This window comes from Hermetia illucens, chromosome 1 (assembly GCF_905115235.1).
Source record: "Hermetia illucens chromosome 1, iHerIll2.2.curated.20191125, whole genome shotgun sequence".
Lineage (NCBI taxonomy): Eukaryota > Metazoa > Arthropoda > Insecta > Diptera > Stratiomyidae > Hermetia > Hermetia illucens.
The window spans coordinates 163,565,971-163,584,955 of NC_051849.1; the positions used below are offsets into that span (position 1 = coordinate 163,565,971).

At 40.2% G+C, this 18,985-nt stretch overlaps 1 protein-coding gene across 3 annotated transcripts; it reads left to right on the top strand.

Annotated features, from left to right (window-relative positions):
* The first annotated feature begins 1,660 nt into the window (after nt 1-1,660).
* On the top strand, nt 1,661-17,682 carry LOC119661224 (adult cuticle protein 1-like). 3 transcript variants are annotated; one of them, XM_038070449.1, is made up of 2 exons: nt 1,661-1,760; nt 1,844-2,224. In XM_038070449.1, the coding sequence occupies exons 1-2, from the start codon at nt 1,755-1,757 to the stop codon at nt 2,123-2,125; spliced, it is 288 nt and encodes a 95-aa protein (XP_037926377.1). In that variant the 5' UTR covers nt 1,661-1,754; the 3' UTR covers nt 2,126-2,224. The 3 variants fall into 3 exon arrangements, with proteins under 3 accessions (XP_037926377.1, XP_037926378.1, XP_037926376.1); XM_038070450.1 differs by lacking the exon at nt 1,844-2,224 and adding an exon at nt 17,309-17,682 and having other exon boundaries at nt 1,687-1,760; XM_038070448.1 differs by lacking the exons at nt 1,661-1,760; nt 1,844-2,224 and adding exons at nt 17,105-17,234; nt 17,309-17,682.
* Nucleotides 17,683-18,985: the final 1,303 nt, after the last annotated feature.

Genomic DNA, 18,985 nt, shown 5'->3' on the forward strand with positions numbered 1-18,985 from the left:
AGGAAATCTGATCTGTTGCTGATTTGCCCGGAGTAAGCCCGATGATGTTGAATTTATAAGGTCTGAGGCTATCCGGCCTAGCAAGATAGCGGAGAATATCTTACTGGTGTGCACCTTGGACAATCCTGTTCCTCTTAATCTTCCTAGGACTGGTTGGAATCGCTTGAAAGTGTACTGCCCAGGGTGTACACCAGTGCTGTTCATAAAGACCAGTGCCATCTTTCCGCTCTCAAATTTGAGGCGTAATGATACATCAATATCCATCGAGAAAGCTATTCAAGGCTATGGGGTCAGGCAAACGAGCTTCTATTTGCTTGTAGGTCTTGGCTGTATGAACGCTACGCATGTGGGGCTCCTTTTAGTTCTACGACAGATATATTTTTTTTAAACCACTACCTAGTGCATTTCTTTAAGGATTTCATAACTGAAATACTTTCTTGATACTGTCATAGTGTCACTCATAGAAAGTATATGTGACAACTGCAGAATGTCCCATCTCTTATCGAAAAACAGCCCATCTCATCCTGATTGACAATCATCTTAAAGAACCAACCAGAAGGGTAACGACTCAAAAGGCACCGAAATTAACGAATCCGTAATATTTACCCAAACCTGAAATTCACAAAAAGGAGAAGTAGTTGCCACGACATCTAGAGGGATACATAGATGGGAAGCTTTCAAAGAAAGAGGCACTACTCGTAACCGCGAGATTTCTCTGGTTTTGTCAATATCACTGGAGCTAGTATTACAGTTTCACATTCCAGGAAATATCTGCTTTCATTAAGCTTTTGGCGACAGTCTAACCAGCATTGTTCGAGTAATTCGGTGTATTAAAAATTGCAAAATTTATTTTCAATCCAAAATCAGAGTGTTTTTCAGAATGTTTATTTCGCAATCGAGAAACTTAATCAATTTTCCTTTCGGGCTTTTTTTAAGTATTCATATTTTTCATCGTGGTATTTATGATACTTCTAGTTTGCTAACGATTCTGTCGTTCAACCAATTATAGCCATCAACTTTCACTACTTTCGGATTGAACGTGTCACCCAATATAATTCTTCCCAAAGGATCGTAACCAGCAAAGGCTCTTATTCCCGGCAAGACATCATAAAGTTGTCCGTGGACGGCTACAATGACTACCAGGAGTAAAACTGCAACAATGAACTGAAATGCAAGGAAGAATTATAGACAATTAAGTTATTTTATGGTTTAGACTATTAAGTTATGTTATGATACGTAAAGCTGCAGCAGTACCTTCATGATTGTGGATTGGAACAAATCGACGTACGAGAAGACTTGATCTGATTGTTGCTGCAGAGGGAGTGGCGCATTTTATACTCAATAGGAAGCTACTTTGCATCTTACAATGTAATGATGACCTACTCACCTTGAAATCATGTTGAATCTTAAAATGAATTCTTACACTGTATGTAATGTTGGAGAAAACTAGGTTACGCAGAAAACAGTTGCTCTCTTCCTTCACTTGATTAGCTTTGCAAATTAGTTGCGTATATCAGTTTGCTTCCACACCCAACAATTTGCATACATCTTTGTTGCAGGGTTTCAACTCTTGGTAGGTGGTAATTAGGTGATTCCAAATCTGCTTTCTTGAAAAAGGTTTGAAGTTTATATTTATGAATTAGTCTTATTTGGAGGTTGATTTTACTATAAAAGAACAGATCGTTGAACAGAACTGCATCATACCTACGAAGTCTCCGTACAACGTTCGTTTCCTCAACAAAATCCTAGAAAAAATGAAGGTAAGAATGGATTTAGCTCTTTTATATTCTCTAGTATAATATCATAGATCAAAATATCACGAATATTCATTTCCTTTTTGCAGTTCCTTGCAGTTTTCCTTTTGGTTGCTTTCTTCGCCGGAATTGAAGGACAATTCTTAATTACTCCCGGTTACGATTTTGGATTTCCTTATAACGGATTCGCTGCCCGATACTTCTCCAACCCTGGTTTTGTCGATACAAGAGTTTTAACTGCACCTACTTGGTTAGCTGGTGAAGGAAAATATGTAGCAAAAACTCTCGGTGCTGAACACGTCGCTCCTTTAAAAGGTCATTTGAAATCCACCGTATCACTTAATGTGGATCCAGCTCCAGGAACTTTGTGAAACCATTTACCACCTCAACTGGAATGAAGGACAACGACTAAGATTTCATTGGAAAATATTAGCTGATAAATAAATATTCAATTTGGAAAATAATTCTAATTACACATTTGTTTTTTGTTTCTCCCCATACTTATGCGACTTTGCTTGGTATCTACTCGAGCTCAGGATATAATTACTACTGGTTTGTTCTGGATAATACATAATTTGTCATGTACTTTTAGTTACGGACTTCATTTGTTCTTAGTTGTGATTTCAGCAATGTGCGAGTATATTTAGCTTGATGGGAGATTTAGGATTTCCTTGGAATACTTTGAAATAAAGAAGATTTAAGAGGCTCCCCAAACAAAAGGCTTTCCAAACAAAACTTTATTTAAATCGGTTCAATGTCTGTCTGTCTCTCACCACCCTGGCTATGAACAGCATGCAAGTATGCCGCGGTCCTCCTACGTTCAGCATCATCCTTGCCAGAGCCATACTAGTGGTGGATGCTTTTTCGCAAGTATGCTGTATATGCTGCTTAAAATTGAGTTTTCCGTCTATCATCACCCCCAAGTATTTGATGGCCGGCTTGGGAGTGATGATACGATTGCCGATTCTAATGCAGGCGTAATTTCTCTTGCAGCGCTTAGCGATGAGGACCGCTTCCGTCTTTTCCTCAGCGAATGCCAGTCCAGCACTCTCTAACCAAGCCTTAAAAACACTCATTGCTTCACTTGAGTACAACTCAGCAACCTCGAGAAGCTTTACAACCACAACAAGTGCTATATCATCGGCGTAACCCAACACTGTGGCCTCCTCCGGAACCGGAAGGTTAAGTACACCATTATACATAATGTTCCACCTGTAGTGGGCCCAGTACAGAGCCCCGTGGGACACCCGCGGAGACAACGTGCTCCTTGGGTCTATCATCGGTATTCTACCAGAGTGCCCGCTCATGCAAGTAGCTGTCAATTATAGCGGCGAGGTAGGTGGGAACACCAATCGTCGCCAGAGACTTTCGTATAAGGTTCCAACTGGCCGAGTTGAATGCATTCCTCACATCTAGGGTCACCACCACACAATATTTGTTGTTACAACCCCTTCCGTGAATTGCATTTTCGGCCAAGCCAGTAACCATTTTGATGGGATCAATGGTTGATCTGGCTTTACGGAACCCATACTGCCTAACTAAAAGGCCCACTTGGATCTCCATGACTGGCAGTAATTTTATAAATTTAAATTTATAAATTTTATAAATAATCCGCTCCAACATTTTCCCCATTGTGCCTACAAGACATATTGGTCTATAGGAGGACGGTTCCCCAGGCGGTTTGCACTTAGCCAGCAGCACCAGCTTCTGCCGCTTCCATTGTGCAGGAAAGATACCCTCGAACATGCACGTTTCGAACAGCTCCGCGAAAATATCCGGTCTACATTTGACGACAAGTTTGAGGGCCTAATTCGGTATACCGTCTAGACCCGGGGCTTTCCTGTTGTCTGTAGATCTCCAGTAGCTCATCCCTGGTGACTGGTGGAGTCGACGTCACAATCAGGGGACGCTGGAAGGTGTCAGTACCCCCTTCTTGCTGGGAAAATAACCCCTGGATTATTTTCAACAAGAGGATAGGGCACGTGATCTGCGGAGATGATCGACCCCTGAATCGTCTTGTCACGACTTTATAGGCGCTACCCCACGGATTTATGTCCGCTTCCGAACAGAGCCCCTTAAGACATCCCCTCTTACTCCGCTGGATAGCGAGCTTGAGGTTCTTACGGGCTTCCCTATAGGCATGCCCCTTTTGCCCTTAATCGATCCTACCTATTGCCTTCTGAGTCGTTCGTCTGGCTCTGTGGTAAATCGATCGAGCAAGTTCACTATTCCACCAATAATTCCACCAATAATTGTTTAACATGGAGAGTTGTATCCGTGTAGGTGCCTGCTTTGCTAGGCAGGTTTAGCCACACTTCCATGAATGTTTGCTCATCCATCGCTTTTGCAGACCATCCTGGTGTGCTTTTGGATTTCGGCTTCCGTGGTGCGGGTCGCCCGCCTTGTGGCTCCATGCTTAGTTCAAAGGTAATTGCCTGGTGGTTGCTGTACGTGAAGTTCTCGCTAACATGCCAGGAGATGTCACGTGCTAATGCAGGGTTGACAAAAGTGAGATCTACAATTGAACCAATTCCCCTTTTCCGATAAGTGTTTACATCGCGTTCGTTGGCCAGAACTACATCTAACTGAGAAAATGCTTCTCCGCCCCATTACATTAGTCTCTTTGCTGCCCCACTCGATAACCCACGCACTAAAGTCACCGGCTATCACCTTTGGACCTCGTCCCCTTGCGTCGTGAACAAGATCGTCTAATAGGTCTTCAAACTCAGCCAGCGTAGGGCTCGGTGGGGCGTAGCAGCTTTATACGAATATACAGCTTATTTTTGCCCACACAAAGCCACTAATCGCCTGACCCATGCTATATTGTATGGCTTGAAGACTGCGAGCCCAAATCGCCGCTCCACCAATCGAATCTGTGCCCCATACACCACCGTAGAGATTTCTGTATGGTTCACTAATGATAACAATCTCCATCGCGGACCCTGCAATGATTGAGGTTTATTTGCATTAACCTCATTTTTTCACAGCAGTTAACGTCTTCCTAAGTTCTAGCCATTTAACACTTCCGGCAATATTCCGGTTATCCCGTCCCTCCCTCCCTTTGCATAAAATGCATTTGGGGTCTCTATTGCACTCATCGGCAATATGTCCTTTCTCCCCACACCTTCGACATCGATCGAACCGATCGATGCAGGGTGGAAAGTAATGGTTTCTTTGACGGACCCATTCTCAGAAACTACCCAACCGAAAAATCTGAAAAAAATGATAAACCGGCCTCTCTTACCTTTTTGAGAGACAATAAGTATTGCGACTATATTGACACTCATTAATAATTCAACTTCATAATCCAAACTTGAGATTCTAATGAGTTTTGAAAGTGTGAAACAAAACCTTATGAAAATCGATCCGATGTCTGCCTGTCCGTCTGTCTGTCTATTTGTTTATCCGTCTGTCACACGGAATCCACTCCGAAATTTGGTGAAAATATGTGGTCTCTGAGCCGCTACACGTACAACGCGTGGCATCTTTTTGTGTTGGGGGTAATGTGGGGCTCCCCATATATGCGAAAGGGGGATCAACATTCCTTTTCCCAGAATATGGTTATGTAGAGTATCAAAGGTAAGTACTCAATTAGTACTATTCGAAAATGAAAATTCTCTCTCTCAGGACTCAAAATGGGCACCCCAAAAAGTTAAATAGCTCTTGTTCTCAGAATCTATCCAACCGAAGAATCTGAAAATAATCACAGTAATGCATCGATAAAAAATCCAGGTCTCCCATTACGATACCTGCTCAAAGTTAATAATATATATAAATTTGTGGAGGCATTTTAGTGTGCCGTCACTTAGCGAAGATTCGTCCGAACTTGACATCAAAGTAGCGCAACTTACCGCGACTGGCAACCGCCTATTTGTTGACAGCAGGCTGACAGCCACGAGGCTAGGGGAGAAACCGGGCAGAAAAAATAGTCTTTCTTTAACTGAAAAGTGGAGAGTCGTCAACAGGAAAATATACTATATTTTTGATTCAACAAAATAAAATATTAAATAGTTAATCAATTAATAATTAGTCATTAATTACTACAATATTACATTAACGAATACTTCCCGACTGTTTACAAGAAAAAGCCCTTAGTAGTTAGTAATAAGAAAGGGAAGCATGTAGTTATTGCAATTATTCAACTGCAACAATTGGTGACCCCGATACAAAGTGATCTAGCGGCAGAAAATTCGGCAACCCTAACGATAACAACAATGCCTGTAGCCTTTGGAACTGCAGCCGATCAATAAGGCAGTAGCCCCAACCTAAATCCGCAAGATTTAATTACGGTGGCAGTGACCTAGTACTCATCGCCTTTCGCATTTGGAAGGGCAGCGCGAGCTACCCCGGCGCAGCATCAACCAATTCATCGTCATCAGCTAGAAATTTCTCTTTACGTGATGACGGCTGACTGCTATTTCACATTTCAGGCAACGAGGCATTATCTGTATCATACATAAAAAGGGAGATATCACACAGTGCAGCAACTATAGAGGTATCACGTTGCTGAGTACCACCTATAAGATATTCTCCGCTATCTTGCTAGGCCGGATAGCCCCATGCGCCCAGTACATCATTGGTCTATACCAAAGAGGCTTCATCCAGGCAAATCAGCAACAGATCAGATTTTCTCTCTGCGGCAGGCGATGGAAAAACCGTTGGAATATGGACAACAGGTGCACCATCTGTTCATCGACCTTAAAGCCGTCTATGATAGCATCGCCAGGGTAAAACTGTACACGGTCATGAGAGAATTCGATATCCCGACGAAATTAATAAGACTGACTAGGCTGACCCTTACCAATGTGCGAGGCCAGATAAAAGCAGCAGGATCACTCTCAAGACCATTCGAAATCAACAATGGTCTACGACAAGGGGATGCCCTATCATGCGTCCTCTTTAACCTGGCCCTCGAGAAAGTGGTCCGTGATGTTGAGGTCAATGCAAGAGGTACGATCTCTTTAAGTCCATCCAACTACTGGCCTATGCTGATGATATCGACATCATGGGAAGAACCACCCAAGACGTACAAACTGCCTTCATACAGATCGAGCAGGCAGCGCGAGATCTTGGGCTGCATATCAATGAAGGCAAGACAAAGTATATGGTGGCAACGTTAGCATCGAAAACCAACCAACCAACAACATCAAACCGGACTGGTCAAACAGGAAGAATGAGGATAGGAGAATACAACTACAATGAATTGGGAGTAAATTTAGAATAATTTCGAGTACCAGGGTCGGCGTACTATTCATTGCTCCAATAATTCATAGGTAACCGAGCCTCTGAATCTGTGCCAGCATTTCCCTTCTGTTGGCAAGGTTCAGTCTCGGCTACCAGACGATGCACGCATACATCAAATGGGCTTTATTATGGATGTATATATCCAATGAATCCGTTTTGGTGAAAGTCCCCAGGTCTTACCTATTGGAGTTATATGACCAAACCTGCACCTTTTTCGTCCCTTCTAACTGTCTGTTTCACAAATTCTAGCAAAACATAAATTCAAACAATTTCCAAAATCGACTTTATTAGGTATTGAATTTTTCCATTTTCCAATTCTAATGGAATATTTAGAATACTTCAAGTCGTTCAACCAATTGTGACAGCAACTTTTTCCCAAAGCATCGTGACCAGTAAAGGGTCTTATTCCCGGTACTCCCGGTTTTTACAGAAAAGTTTAGAAGCATAGTTCTGTTCGTTGCACTAAGATCCATTGTCATTAATCATTGATGCATCTTTGAGGAAACGCTACCTTCGGATCCCGCTGGGAAGGAGCAAAAACGCTACAATGAACTTAAATTCAAAGAAAAGCATTTTAGATAACTAACTAAGTTATTGAATGACAGGCAAACTTTCAGTGGTACTGTCATGATTTTAAGTCGAAAGTAAAGATTGAAGCCAATAGAAAGTTGATTTTCATTGTTTTGCATGTTACAATGTAATGATGGTATGCTCACCTTGGAATTATCACTCAATTTCAAAATGAGTTTTAACACTGTATGTTTTAATTGATGAGTTATTTATATAACGCATACGCGCAATTTTCAGAGAAACTGGATCACGCAAAGAAAGTTGTTTTCTTCCCCCACTTGATTAGCGTTGCAAATGGCTTAGGTACGATTCGCTTCCACACCCGTAATTTGCATACCACTTTGTTGGAGGGTGTCGACTCTTCGCCAGATGCAGTTGATAATCATGTAGTTACAAATTAATTATTCTGTGAAATGTTGTAAATCTCCGTTTATGAATTGGTTGTTTGAAAGTCAATTTTACTATAAAAGAACGGATCGTTGAACGAAACTTTATCATAACCACGAAGTCTTCGTACAATATTCACAGTTTCAAACAGATCCTAGAAAAATGAAGGTAAGACTGAATTTAGCTCTTTTATATTCCCTAGTAGATAAAAATACCACAAATATTCATTTTCTTTTTGCAGCTCCTTGCAGTATTCCTTTTGGTTGCTTTCATCGCCGGAATTGAAGCACAATTCTTAATTAGTCCTGGTTACAACTTTGGATTTCCTTATAGCGGATTCGTTGATCGTTACTTAGCCAACCCTACTTTTGCCGACACAAGAGTTTTAACTGCACCTACTTGGTTGGCAGGGGAAGGGAAATATGTAGCGAAAACTCGAGGTGCTGAACACATCGCTCCTTTAAAAGGTCATTTGAAATCAATAGTGTCACTTAATGTGGATCCAGCTCCAGGGACTTTGTAAAAACATTGGCGAACCTGATTGTGTACAACGACTAAGATTGGAATACAAAATATTAACTGATAAATAAATATTCAATTTTAAAAATTAATTCTAAATGCATTTTAGTTTTCCATTTCTGTCTGCCAACTTGACGATTTCGTAAGTATTCTTCCCATGTTTATTCGACTTTCTACCATGGCAGCAATTTACTTGTACTTGCTCTGAGCGTACTAAGTTCGCGTTCTAGTTTTGCTTTTGCATTCATTTACCCTTAGAAGTCCAAAACGAAAAGAGGATATGTGCTCAAACATTCAAAGGAAATAGACACTTTCGACCAATAGGTAGATAGAGACCAATACGAATCAAGCCACTGACCGTTAAGTCGTTTTTAAAAAATAACCTGATCTGGGCGAGCCAGAGATATTCCAGCGGAAGGCAGGCATTCTGCAGCATTTTCTGCCTTCCTGACTAGCTTAATAACAAATCGCGTAGCACCTGAGAAATGAATATTCTTGATGGTTCTTCCCATAATCGATATTCGGTGATTGCAAAGTGGTCAATCAGATTGTTCCTAATTGACTTTATGACGTCTCCTACCACTTGGATTTACAACGTAAAAAATCACACTGTCGCAAAGGGGAAGGCAGACGTTAAGGCTTGAGTTGAAGAAAGGAAAATTCCAAATGAATTTACGGCGTCTGCTACCACTTGGCTTTACAACGTACAAAGTCACATTGCTGTAAGAGGGAGTGGGCAGGCAGGCCTTCAATATCCCTATTATTTTGGTAGGTGTCCCGCTCGAGCTGGAGAAAGCGAGAATTCTAGGGATCCTGGATATCGTTGTCGGAAAGCGTGTGCAGTTTCCAGAAACCAATCGTAATCCATTTTTCATAGCCAAAATCTTCGGCGTGAGGTCAGTTCCTTTCCGAGGCGCTGTTGACTTCTCGGTAGCAGTGAAGTTTTGGAAATTGCTGGTTACTAGCCCGCAAATTTCTATGCTTTAGTCTCCTTCTACGAAAAGTTTGGACGACTTTAAGTGTATTCTTCAAGCTCAATGTACAGAGCTTGGTGTTTCGTAAAATTTGCTACAACAAATTCTGGTTGCCAGAATTAATAGTGCTTTTTCTTCTGGATTGTACCAGTCGATAGGAAACTTAAGCCCATCCGATAAAACATCAAAGGTGAACGACCGACGAAATTGATGGTACACTCATATATTTGGAGAATAATAGAATCCAAAGCCGTTGTAACAGAGACGGAATTTCAAGCGATGAACCTAAGTACTTCAGGTTCATTAGCAATCCTGTAGAAAAATCCTTTACATGTGGGACGAAAGACGAAGTTAGAGAACATGTGGAACGACGAGCCACCAGCACTAACAGGGGTCTGTACCCGAAATTACACTGAATAATTGATGCCCTTAACAGGGGAAGGTATCAAGGAATATGTAATCATCCTTTTTTTTGTGTTCTGCTAATAAGCAATCTTGCGTACTCGAAAATGTCCCAAATGCCCCAAACCCTTATAAAAACCAAAGGATACAAACTGCCGGAGGAGAGAAGTCAGGTCATCGTATCACTATATCTCACTCACAGCAGTCTTTCAGCGTCTTTATATAGCCATTTCAAGGGAAGTAAAAAATCGAGATAAACATAAAGTACATTGTTTTTTTTTATTTTTAATTATTTTTTTAAAAATATCTGGAAAAGTAAAAGAGATAGTGAACACGCTAAGGCACAAAAATGTGACCTTCTTTTTGCTCAAGCACTAAGTAGGCAGTTTTTCACTTCCGGTTTTTTTTTTAAGATTTTTAAGAAATTTGTGTTTTTTTTGGGAAAATAAAAACTTTTTTTTGAGGTAAATAAGATTGTTTTACGAAACTACTCACTATGAACACACCAAACTTTCTGAATTTATTGTAAGGCGTTTAATACAGTTGATTTTCAAGGGATTCGGCTTTGTTTCAATTTGTATGAGAAAATAAGGTTTAATTTCGATGGATTTTTATATCAAAAATTGAGATAATTACATTATTTTAATTATCGATTCCTTATTATTTATCCCACTGACTTCACATCGTCGATATATAACTTTTATTTCCTATACAATTCTTTATCCCCACCCCAAATTTCATGTCAATCGGTCTTGACTAAAAAAATTCGGAGGTGGCAGCCGATTTTCAGCTTTAATTACCGGACTAGTATGGATATCAGTCATTTAAGTTGATTTTCGCAAAATGTGATGACGAAAATTGAAACCATTTTCCTATGCCCAGAGAAAATCCAACTTCCGCTGATGTTCTGCTCCACATCTAGGTCCCTCAAATATTTTCATTCCAAAGTACTTTATGTTTATCTGGATTTTCTATTTCCTTGAAAAGGCTATACAAAGGCGTTGAAAGACCGCTGCGGGTGAGATATATGTACGTCGGTAAAAATTAGTGATTCCCAGAATCGTGTATCCTTTGATTTTTATCAGGGGTTAGTTGGGTCGAGGATGGTTTGGTGTATTTAGGATATTTTTGAGTATGAAAAGTTGATTGCCTATTCACAGAACACAAAAAGAAAGATGCTTACATCATCCTTGATGATTTCCTCTGTTATTTAGTGTAGTCATGGCTCGTCATTCCACACGTTCTTTAACTTTCTTACGTCTCTCTTTCCACATGTAAAGGATTTTTTTACAGGATTGCTAATGAACCTGGAGTACTTAGGTTCATCGCTTGAAATTCCGTCTCTGTTACAACGGCTTTAGATTCTATTATTCTCCAAATATATGAGTGTACCATCAATTTCGTCGGTAGTTCACCTTTGATGTTTTATCGGATGGGCTTAAGTTTCCTATGGACTGGTACAATCCAGAAGAAAAAGCACTATTAATTCTGGCAACCAGAATTTGTTGTAGCAAATTTTACGAAACGCCAAGCTCTGTACATTGAGCTTGAAGAATACACTTAAAGTCGTCCAAACTTTTCGTAGAAGGAGACTAAAGCGTAGTGATACGATGACCTGACTTCTCTCCTCCGGCAGTTTGTATCCTTTGGTTTTTATAAGGGTTTGGGGCATTTGGGACATTTTCGAGTACGCAAGATTGCTTATTAGCAGAACACAAAAAAAAGGATGATTACATATTCCTTGATACCTTCCCCTGTTAAGGGCATCAATTATTCAGTGTAATTTCGGGTACAGACCCCTATTAGTGCTGGTGGCTCGTCGTTCCACATGTTCTCTAACTTCGTCTTTCGTCCCACATGTAAAGGATTTTTCTACAGGATTGCTAATGAACCTGGAGTACTTAGGTTCATCGCTTGAAATTCCGTCTCTGTTACAACGGCTTTGGATTCTATTATTCTCCAAATATATGAGTGTACCATCAATTTCGTCGGTCGTTCACCTTTGATGTTTTATCGGATGGGCTTAAGTTTCCTATCGACTGGTACAATCCAGAAGAAAAAGCACTATTAATTCTGGCAACCAGAATTTGTTGTAGCAAATTTTACGAAACACCAAGCTCTGTACATTGAGCTTGAAGAATACACTTAAAGTCGTCCAAACTTTTCGTAGAAGGAGACTAAAGCGTAGAAATTTGCGGGCTAGTAACCAGCAATTTCCAAAACTTCACTGCTACCGAGAAGTCAACAGCGCCTCGGAAAGGGACTGACCTCACGCCGAAGATTTTGGCTATGAAAAATGGATTACGATTGGTTTCTGGAAACTGTACACGCTTTCCGACAACGATATCCAGGATCCCTAGAATTCTTGCTTTCTCCAGCTCGAGCGGGACACCCACCAAAATAATAGGGATATTGAAGGCCTGCCTGCCCACTCCCTCTTACAGCAATGTGACTTTGTACGTTGTAAAGCCAAGTGGTAGCAGACGCCGTAAATTCATTTGGAATTCTCCTTTCTTCAACTCATCTGCCTTCCCCTTTGCGACAGTGTGATTTTTTACGTTGTAAATCCAAGTGGTAGGAGACGTCATAAAGTCAATTAGGAACAATCTGATTGACCACTTTGCAATCACCGAATATCGATTATGGGAAGAACCATCAAGAATATTCATTTCTCAGGTGCTACGCGATTTGTTATTAAGCTAGTCAGGAAGGCAGAAAATGCTGCAGAATGCCTGCCTTCCGCTGGAATATCTCCGGCTCGCCCAGATCAGGTTATTTTTTAAAAACGACTTAACGGTCAGTGGCTTGATTCGTATTGGTCTCTATCTACCTATTGGTCGAAAGTGTCTATTTCCTCTGAATGTTTGAGCACATATCCTCTTTTCGTTTTGTACTTCTAAGGGTAAATGAATGCAAAAGCAGAACTAGAACGCGAACTTAGTACGCTCAGAGCAAGTACAAGTAAATTGCTGCCATGGTAGAAAGTCGAATAAACATGAGAAGAATACTTACGAAATCGTCAAGTTGGCAGACAGAAATGGAAAACTAAAATGCATTTAGAATTAATTTTTAAAATTGAATATTTATTTATCAGTTAATATTTTGTATACCAATCTTAGTCGTTGCACACAATCAGGTTCGCCAATGTTTTTACAAAGTCCCTGGAGCTGGATCCACATTAAGTGACACTGTTGATTTCAAATGACCTTTTAAAGGAGCGATGTGTTCAGCACCTCGAGTTTTCGCTACATATTTCCCTTCCTCTGCCAACCAAGTAGGTGCAGTTAAAACTCTTGTGTCGGCAAAAGTAGGGTTGGCTAAGTAACGATCAACGAATCCGCTATAAGGAAATCCAAAGTTGTAACCAGGACTAATTAAGAATTGTGCTTCAATTCCGGCGATGAAAGCAACCAAAAGGAATACTGCAAGGAACTGCAAAAAGGAAATGAATATTTGTGGTATTTTTATCTACTAGGGAATATAAAAGAGCTAAATTCAGTCTTACCTTCATTTTTCTAGGATCTGTTTGAAACTGTGAATGTTGTACGAAGACTTCGTGGTTATGATAAAGTTTTGTTCAACGATCCGTTCTTTTATAGTAAAATTGGCTTTCAACCAATTCATAAACGGAGATTTATAACATTTCACAAAATAATTAATTTGTAATCACATAATTATCCACTGCATCTGGCGAAGAGTCGACACCCTCCAACAAAGATGTATGCAAATTACGGGTGTGGAAGCGAATCGTACCTAAGCCATTTGCAACGCTAATCAAGTGGGGGAAGAAAACAACTTTCTTTGCGTGATCCAGTTTCTCTGAAAATTACGCGTATGCGTTATATAAATAACTCAGCAATTGAAACATACAATGTTAAAACTTATTTTGAAATTGAGTGATAATTCCAAGGTGAGCATACCATCATTACATTGTAACATGCAAAACAATGAAAATCAACTTTCTATTGGCTTCAATCTTTACTTTCGACTTAAAATCATGACAGTACTACTGAAAGTTTGCCTGTCATTCAATAACTTAGTTAGTTATCTAAAATGCTTTTCTTTGAATTTAAGTTCATTGTAGCGTTTTTGCTCCTTCCCAGCGGGATCCAAAGGTAGCGGTTCCTCAAAGATGCATCTATGGATGTTAGTGGAACCAGCGACGGAACTGTGCTTCTAAATTCTTCTATAGAAAGCTTGGTGGGAGTAAATACGCAGAACAGGTTTGGCAATTGATCTATGTTTGCTCTCCTAAGAAGTAAGGTGGAAGGTTTCTATACCGTTGAACACGTGCACGTTTTTGAAAATTTTTTGTTTGATCTGAATCATTCCGGGCAGTTAAACAAGTGTTTCCGGATGGCACAAAAGGTTAGAGCGCTAGGCTGTCGTAGCGGAAGATCGGTGTTCGAATATCACAGCTGGCACAGATCCAGTAGACATTATTATATCCTTCGATCCAGGAATAAATAATTAGATGCATACAGGAATCATCTCTTGGAATTTCGGAGGAAACAATATGACCCTTTCTACTGTTCCCATTCAATGACGTGTAATGTTAAAATGAAATAAAGTGTCATGGAAAAGGAATGCAACCACACTTCTCTAGGCAGCAGTCAATTATTTATATTTGATGCATCCATTTCTCCTTTGGTTGTGATGACTGTAGCTGTTTATGCATTTGTGGGGGTGGGTTACCGGTAGTAAGAGCGTTTGCTGGTCACGATCCTTTGGGTTGTATTGGGAGACACATTGAGTTCGAAAGTAATAAAAGTTGTTGTTACAATTGGTTGAACGATGTGAAGTATCCTAAATATTCAACTGGAAGTGGAAAATCGAGAAATTTGAACACCTAAGAAAATCGATATTGGAAATTGTTTGAATTTATGTTTTGCTATAATTTGTGAAACAGACAGTCAGAAGGGACGATCGGGAATTTCGTCTATTTGTTTTAGGAATCTTTCTTTTGTGTCAAACACAAAATTTTATAAGCTTCTGCTCATTAGATTGTAGCATTTGTTGGTTCGTCGGGAAAGAAATTAAGGAAAATAAACCTGCTCTCGAATGTGATAAGGATTTCTTTCATTTACAATTTATTATAAAACGTTTCTGTTTTCTTCTAAAAATCCTAGTCGGTTATGTCGCTCTATTCTATTTCTAGACTAGACTAGACTAGTCTAGATCAATTTGTCCCCCAAAGCTTAGTATATAACACTCTTTTCAGCGGATGATAACTGAAGGATGACCCACAATATTTCTTATTGGATAAAGAAACCACATCTGCAGGTCATCGAACTCCACCTGAAATGTCTGTCATTAAAGTAAGTAGCTGCAACTTGAGAGTTCTGGGGTATGAATGAGCTCTTCTCTGGTGCTTTATTGATAGTTCTCCCCTCCAAACTAGTAATAATTCCGATTTAACGAAACGTGACAGTGCATCCGCTAGTGCCACTGTTTTTAATGTAGTTAATTTCAGTTGTGAACTGACAAATAAAATTTAATTGCCCTAATTGACCCTTGCTTCCGATTAAAGGGATATACCCTCTGCCGAGGGCTTGAGATAAGTAAATTTTTACAAAACAAAAAAAAATTTACACAGCCCTCCGTTTCTTATGCTTTATGTCTTAACTGACAGAATTCGGAGGTTGGAAGCTTTAATGGCTAGACTATACAATTTTTTTGGGAATGTTCAGCTCTGGCCAAGCTCTGGTCAATAAGGCGGATTTACGCTCAATATAATTCGTAGTCATGTTGTATTCTGCAAATTATATAAAGAAGCACATAACATCTGCGAGCCGCTTCGGTCACGCTACTCCCAGGGCAGAGGTGAGGCAGCGTCTGACGATTTGCTTCTGCCCTGGTAAGAAACCGTAAAGCCGACATCGCCTGACATTTGGACTATACAAGCTTAATGAAAAACCAGAGAAAACCCATTTTCATTTGTCAATTTTCAAACGAAGTTTTACACATCACACCATGAACATACAGCAGCGGATGTATTGTCCAGATTCTGCGAAATCGAAATTTTTACTAATTTTGATGGGAGAATGATCCATAAAGCTCACGACAAAACTCAAAAGCTATATATACCCAGAACCCAGGGACTCTGAAGAAGTATTTACTCACTCTGCTGACAGGACTCACTCAATTCGTAGGAAGGTAAGTGACAGATCTGGCTTTGAAAGAAACATTTTTTTTGGCTTGAAACTAGAGAAGACACCCACTTGGGCGGTTCCTTAAATTCCACATAAAACGATGTAACTCACCGTATGCATGAACGTTCATAGTTCCCCCCTTTCCACCAAATTGTGGTGTTAATCGCTATAACCGTCTCCGATAAAAATGCGTGTGACCGACCGACAGACAGACAGACAGTAAACCGATCTGAATAATGTTTGTTTCACAAAAAGCCTTAAAAAGGAAACTAGAAGAGGAGAGCAAAAGGCGCCACACCTGCAGTGATACAACGATGGGTAGCTTTCGAAGAAAATAGATATGCCTCAATGATTTTATTAACAAACTACATCATTGGAGCCCTTCTACATTCCTGGGAGCGCCTGTTTTGTTTAATGTTTTCGCCGAGGGTAAACAAGCGGGTCAATTCACTTAATTGGAAATTTAAAACAATCGAATCTTTGGATCCTGACGTCACTAATGACTCTAAAATCATAAAAATCACAAAAATGTAAGCCATCGACTATGATTACTTTCTGTCTTAATATGTCACCAAGTACAGCTGCTCTCAAAGGATTACAACCAACAACGGCTCTAATTTCTGTCAAGGCATCATAAGTTTGTGCTTGAACAGCTACAATGGCCACCAGGAGCAAAATAGCAAAAATGAACTAACGTTGAATTAGATAAAATTTTAGATTAAAATATGATTTAGATTGAGACTGGGTAAGATTCTTGTCATCGAGTGGCTGATGCATTTTACACTCGCTAGAAAGGCGATTATCACTGCTTTACATCTTACAATGTAATGATCGTCTGCTCACCTTGAAAATATTGCTGGGCCTTTTTACATTGTATGTTTCAATGGTAGAGCTATTTATATAACCCATAATTGCTTAGTGAAAACTGGATTACGCAGAAAACAGTTACTGTTTTCGTCCACGTGATTAGCGTTGCAAATTATTTGCATATATTACCCGTAATTTGCGTACATCTTTGTTGGAGGGTGTTAACTTTTCGCCAGATGCAGTTGGTAATCATGTAATTACAAATCAATTATTTTATGAAATGTTTGAGATCTCCATTTATGAACTGCTCTTATTTGCAGGTCGATTTTACTATAAAAGAATGGATCGTTGAACAGAGCTTCATCATAACTACGAAGTTCACGTACAACACTCACTTTCTCAAAGAAATCTAAGAAAAAATGAAGGTATGACTGCCTTTAGTTTTCTTGAATTCTCTAATAGCTAAAAATATCAAAAAATATACACTTCCCTTTTGCAGTTCCTTGCAGTTTTCCTTTTGGTTGCTTTCTTCGCCGGAATTGAAGGACAATTCTTAATTACTCCTGGTTACAACTTTGGATTTCCTTATAACGGATTCGCTGGCCGTTACTTCTCCAATCCTGCTATTGTCGACACAAGAGTTTTAACTGCACCAACTTGGTGGGCAGGTGAAGGAAAATACGTTGCAAAAACTCGAGGCGCTGAACACATCGCTCCTTTGAAAGGTCACCTAAACTCAGCCGTATCACTTAATGTGGATCCAGCTCCAGGGACTTTTTAAGAACATTGGTGAAATAATTTGAACAAAATGAAACCACTGAATTTTAAATGGAAAATATTACCTGATAAATAAAGACTCAATTCAAAAAGTAATTCGAAGTTCAAGTTTGTTTTCTATTTCCGCATTCTAAATTGAGTATTAGTGAGTATTCCTCACCTGTTCAGCCACTTTAATACCATGGTAGCTACTGGCTTCTATCTGTGTTGGAGCTTAGTTCTTCCATATAACTATCACATTCGATTGAGAGGTGCAACGGTGAAATATGTCAGATCTACAGCCGATCGGAATCGGAATACCTAAAATGGCGAAATTACTTAATTAACAAATAATGCGATAGAACTTCGATTGCTATTCGGCCCAGCAATTCCCTTAATGAGAGAAAGTGGAAACCTGACGGCGGGCGGCCTGTCGGTGACACTGTTGCCTAACTCCTCTAAAATATGGAAGAGGCTCCTCTCGGCAGAAGGAAACTTTAGCCGCAAAGGAGAAGAGATTACAGGCTTGCCTGTTAGAACCTTCTCCTCCGCCTGTACCCTGAAACATGGAAGAAAGGGAAGCTGGTAATGTGGAGACAACTGCTCTAACGCCGATTTATAAAAACAGATCCATGTAGCCCGAACATAGTAAATCTGGGAGGGCTCCTAGCCGACGTCAACGGAGGGCAGTGCGAAAGAAGGCGAAGTTTCTTGGGAACGAGGACATGGACATTGCTACGATATCGGACGCAAGAAAGCGGAGCTTTTTGCGGAAAGTGAGAATAAGCTGGTGACCCTGGCGAGATCCACACGGAATGCAACTGACTTTTCAGTTACCGGCGCTTTTCATGTTAGACTACACTTATGGCTACACACATAAGAGTTAGTCAAATTAACCTGCAGCATATCAAAGCCAAAGCTTCTTCCTACCTGCTGGCGGCGACGTTGGCAAAGTTGCTGGACAGTCATTATATATTTCTGGTTCAAGAGCCATGGGGTCATTTTAACGAAATCTGTGGTATTGGATCAGTCAAGCAAACCAGGATCATCTTCGATGAAAATCTTGGAGACCTCGAGGGCCTGCATTCTGACGTCAAAATCGTTAGAGGCAACCATGCTGAGACAATTCTGTTCCCAGGACCATGTTGCGGTCAATTTACAATACCAGGTTAATCGTAAGAGGAAAAACGTCATAGTTACCTCTGCTTACTTACCCTATGATTCCTGGTGCCATCCACCGACGCAAGAACTAAGGGATCTAGTAATGTATGCAGAATCAAGTGGCCTTGAACTTTTAATAGGTTGTGATGCGAACGCTTAGCATATTTGTTGGGGCAGTAGCAAATGCAATCCTAGAGGAGAGAAGTTGTTTGAATTTATGACTTTAGCTGGTCTGATCACCGCGAAAGTAGAGTGCGCC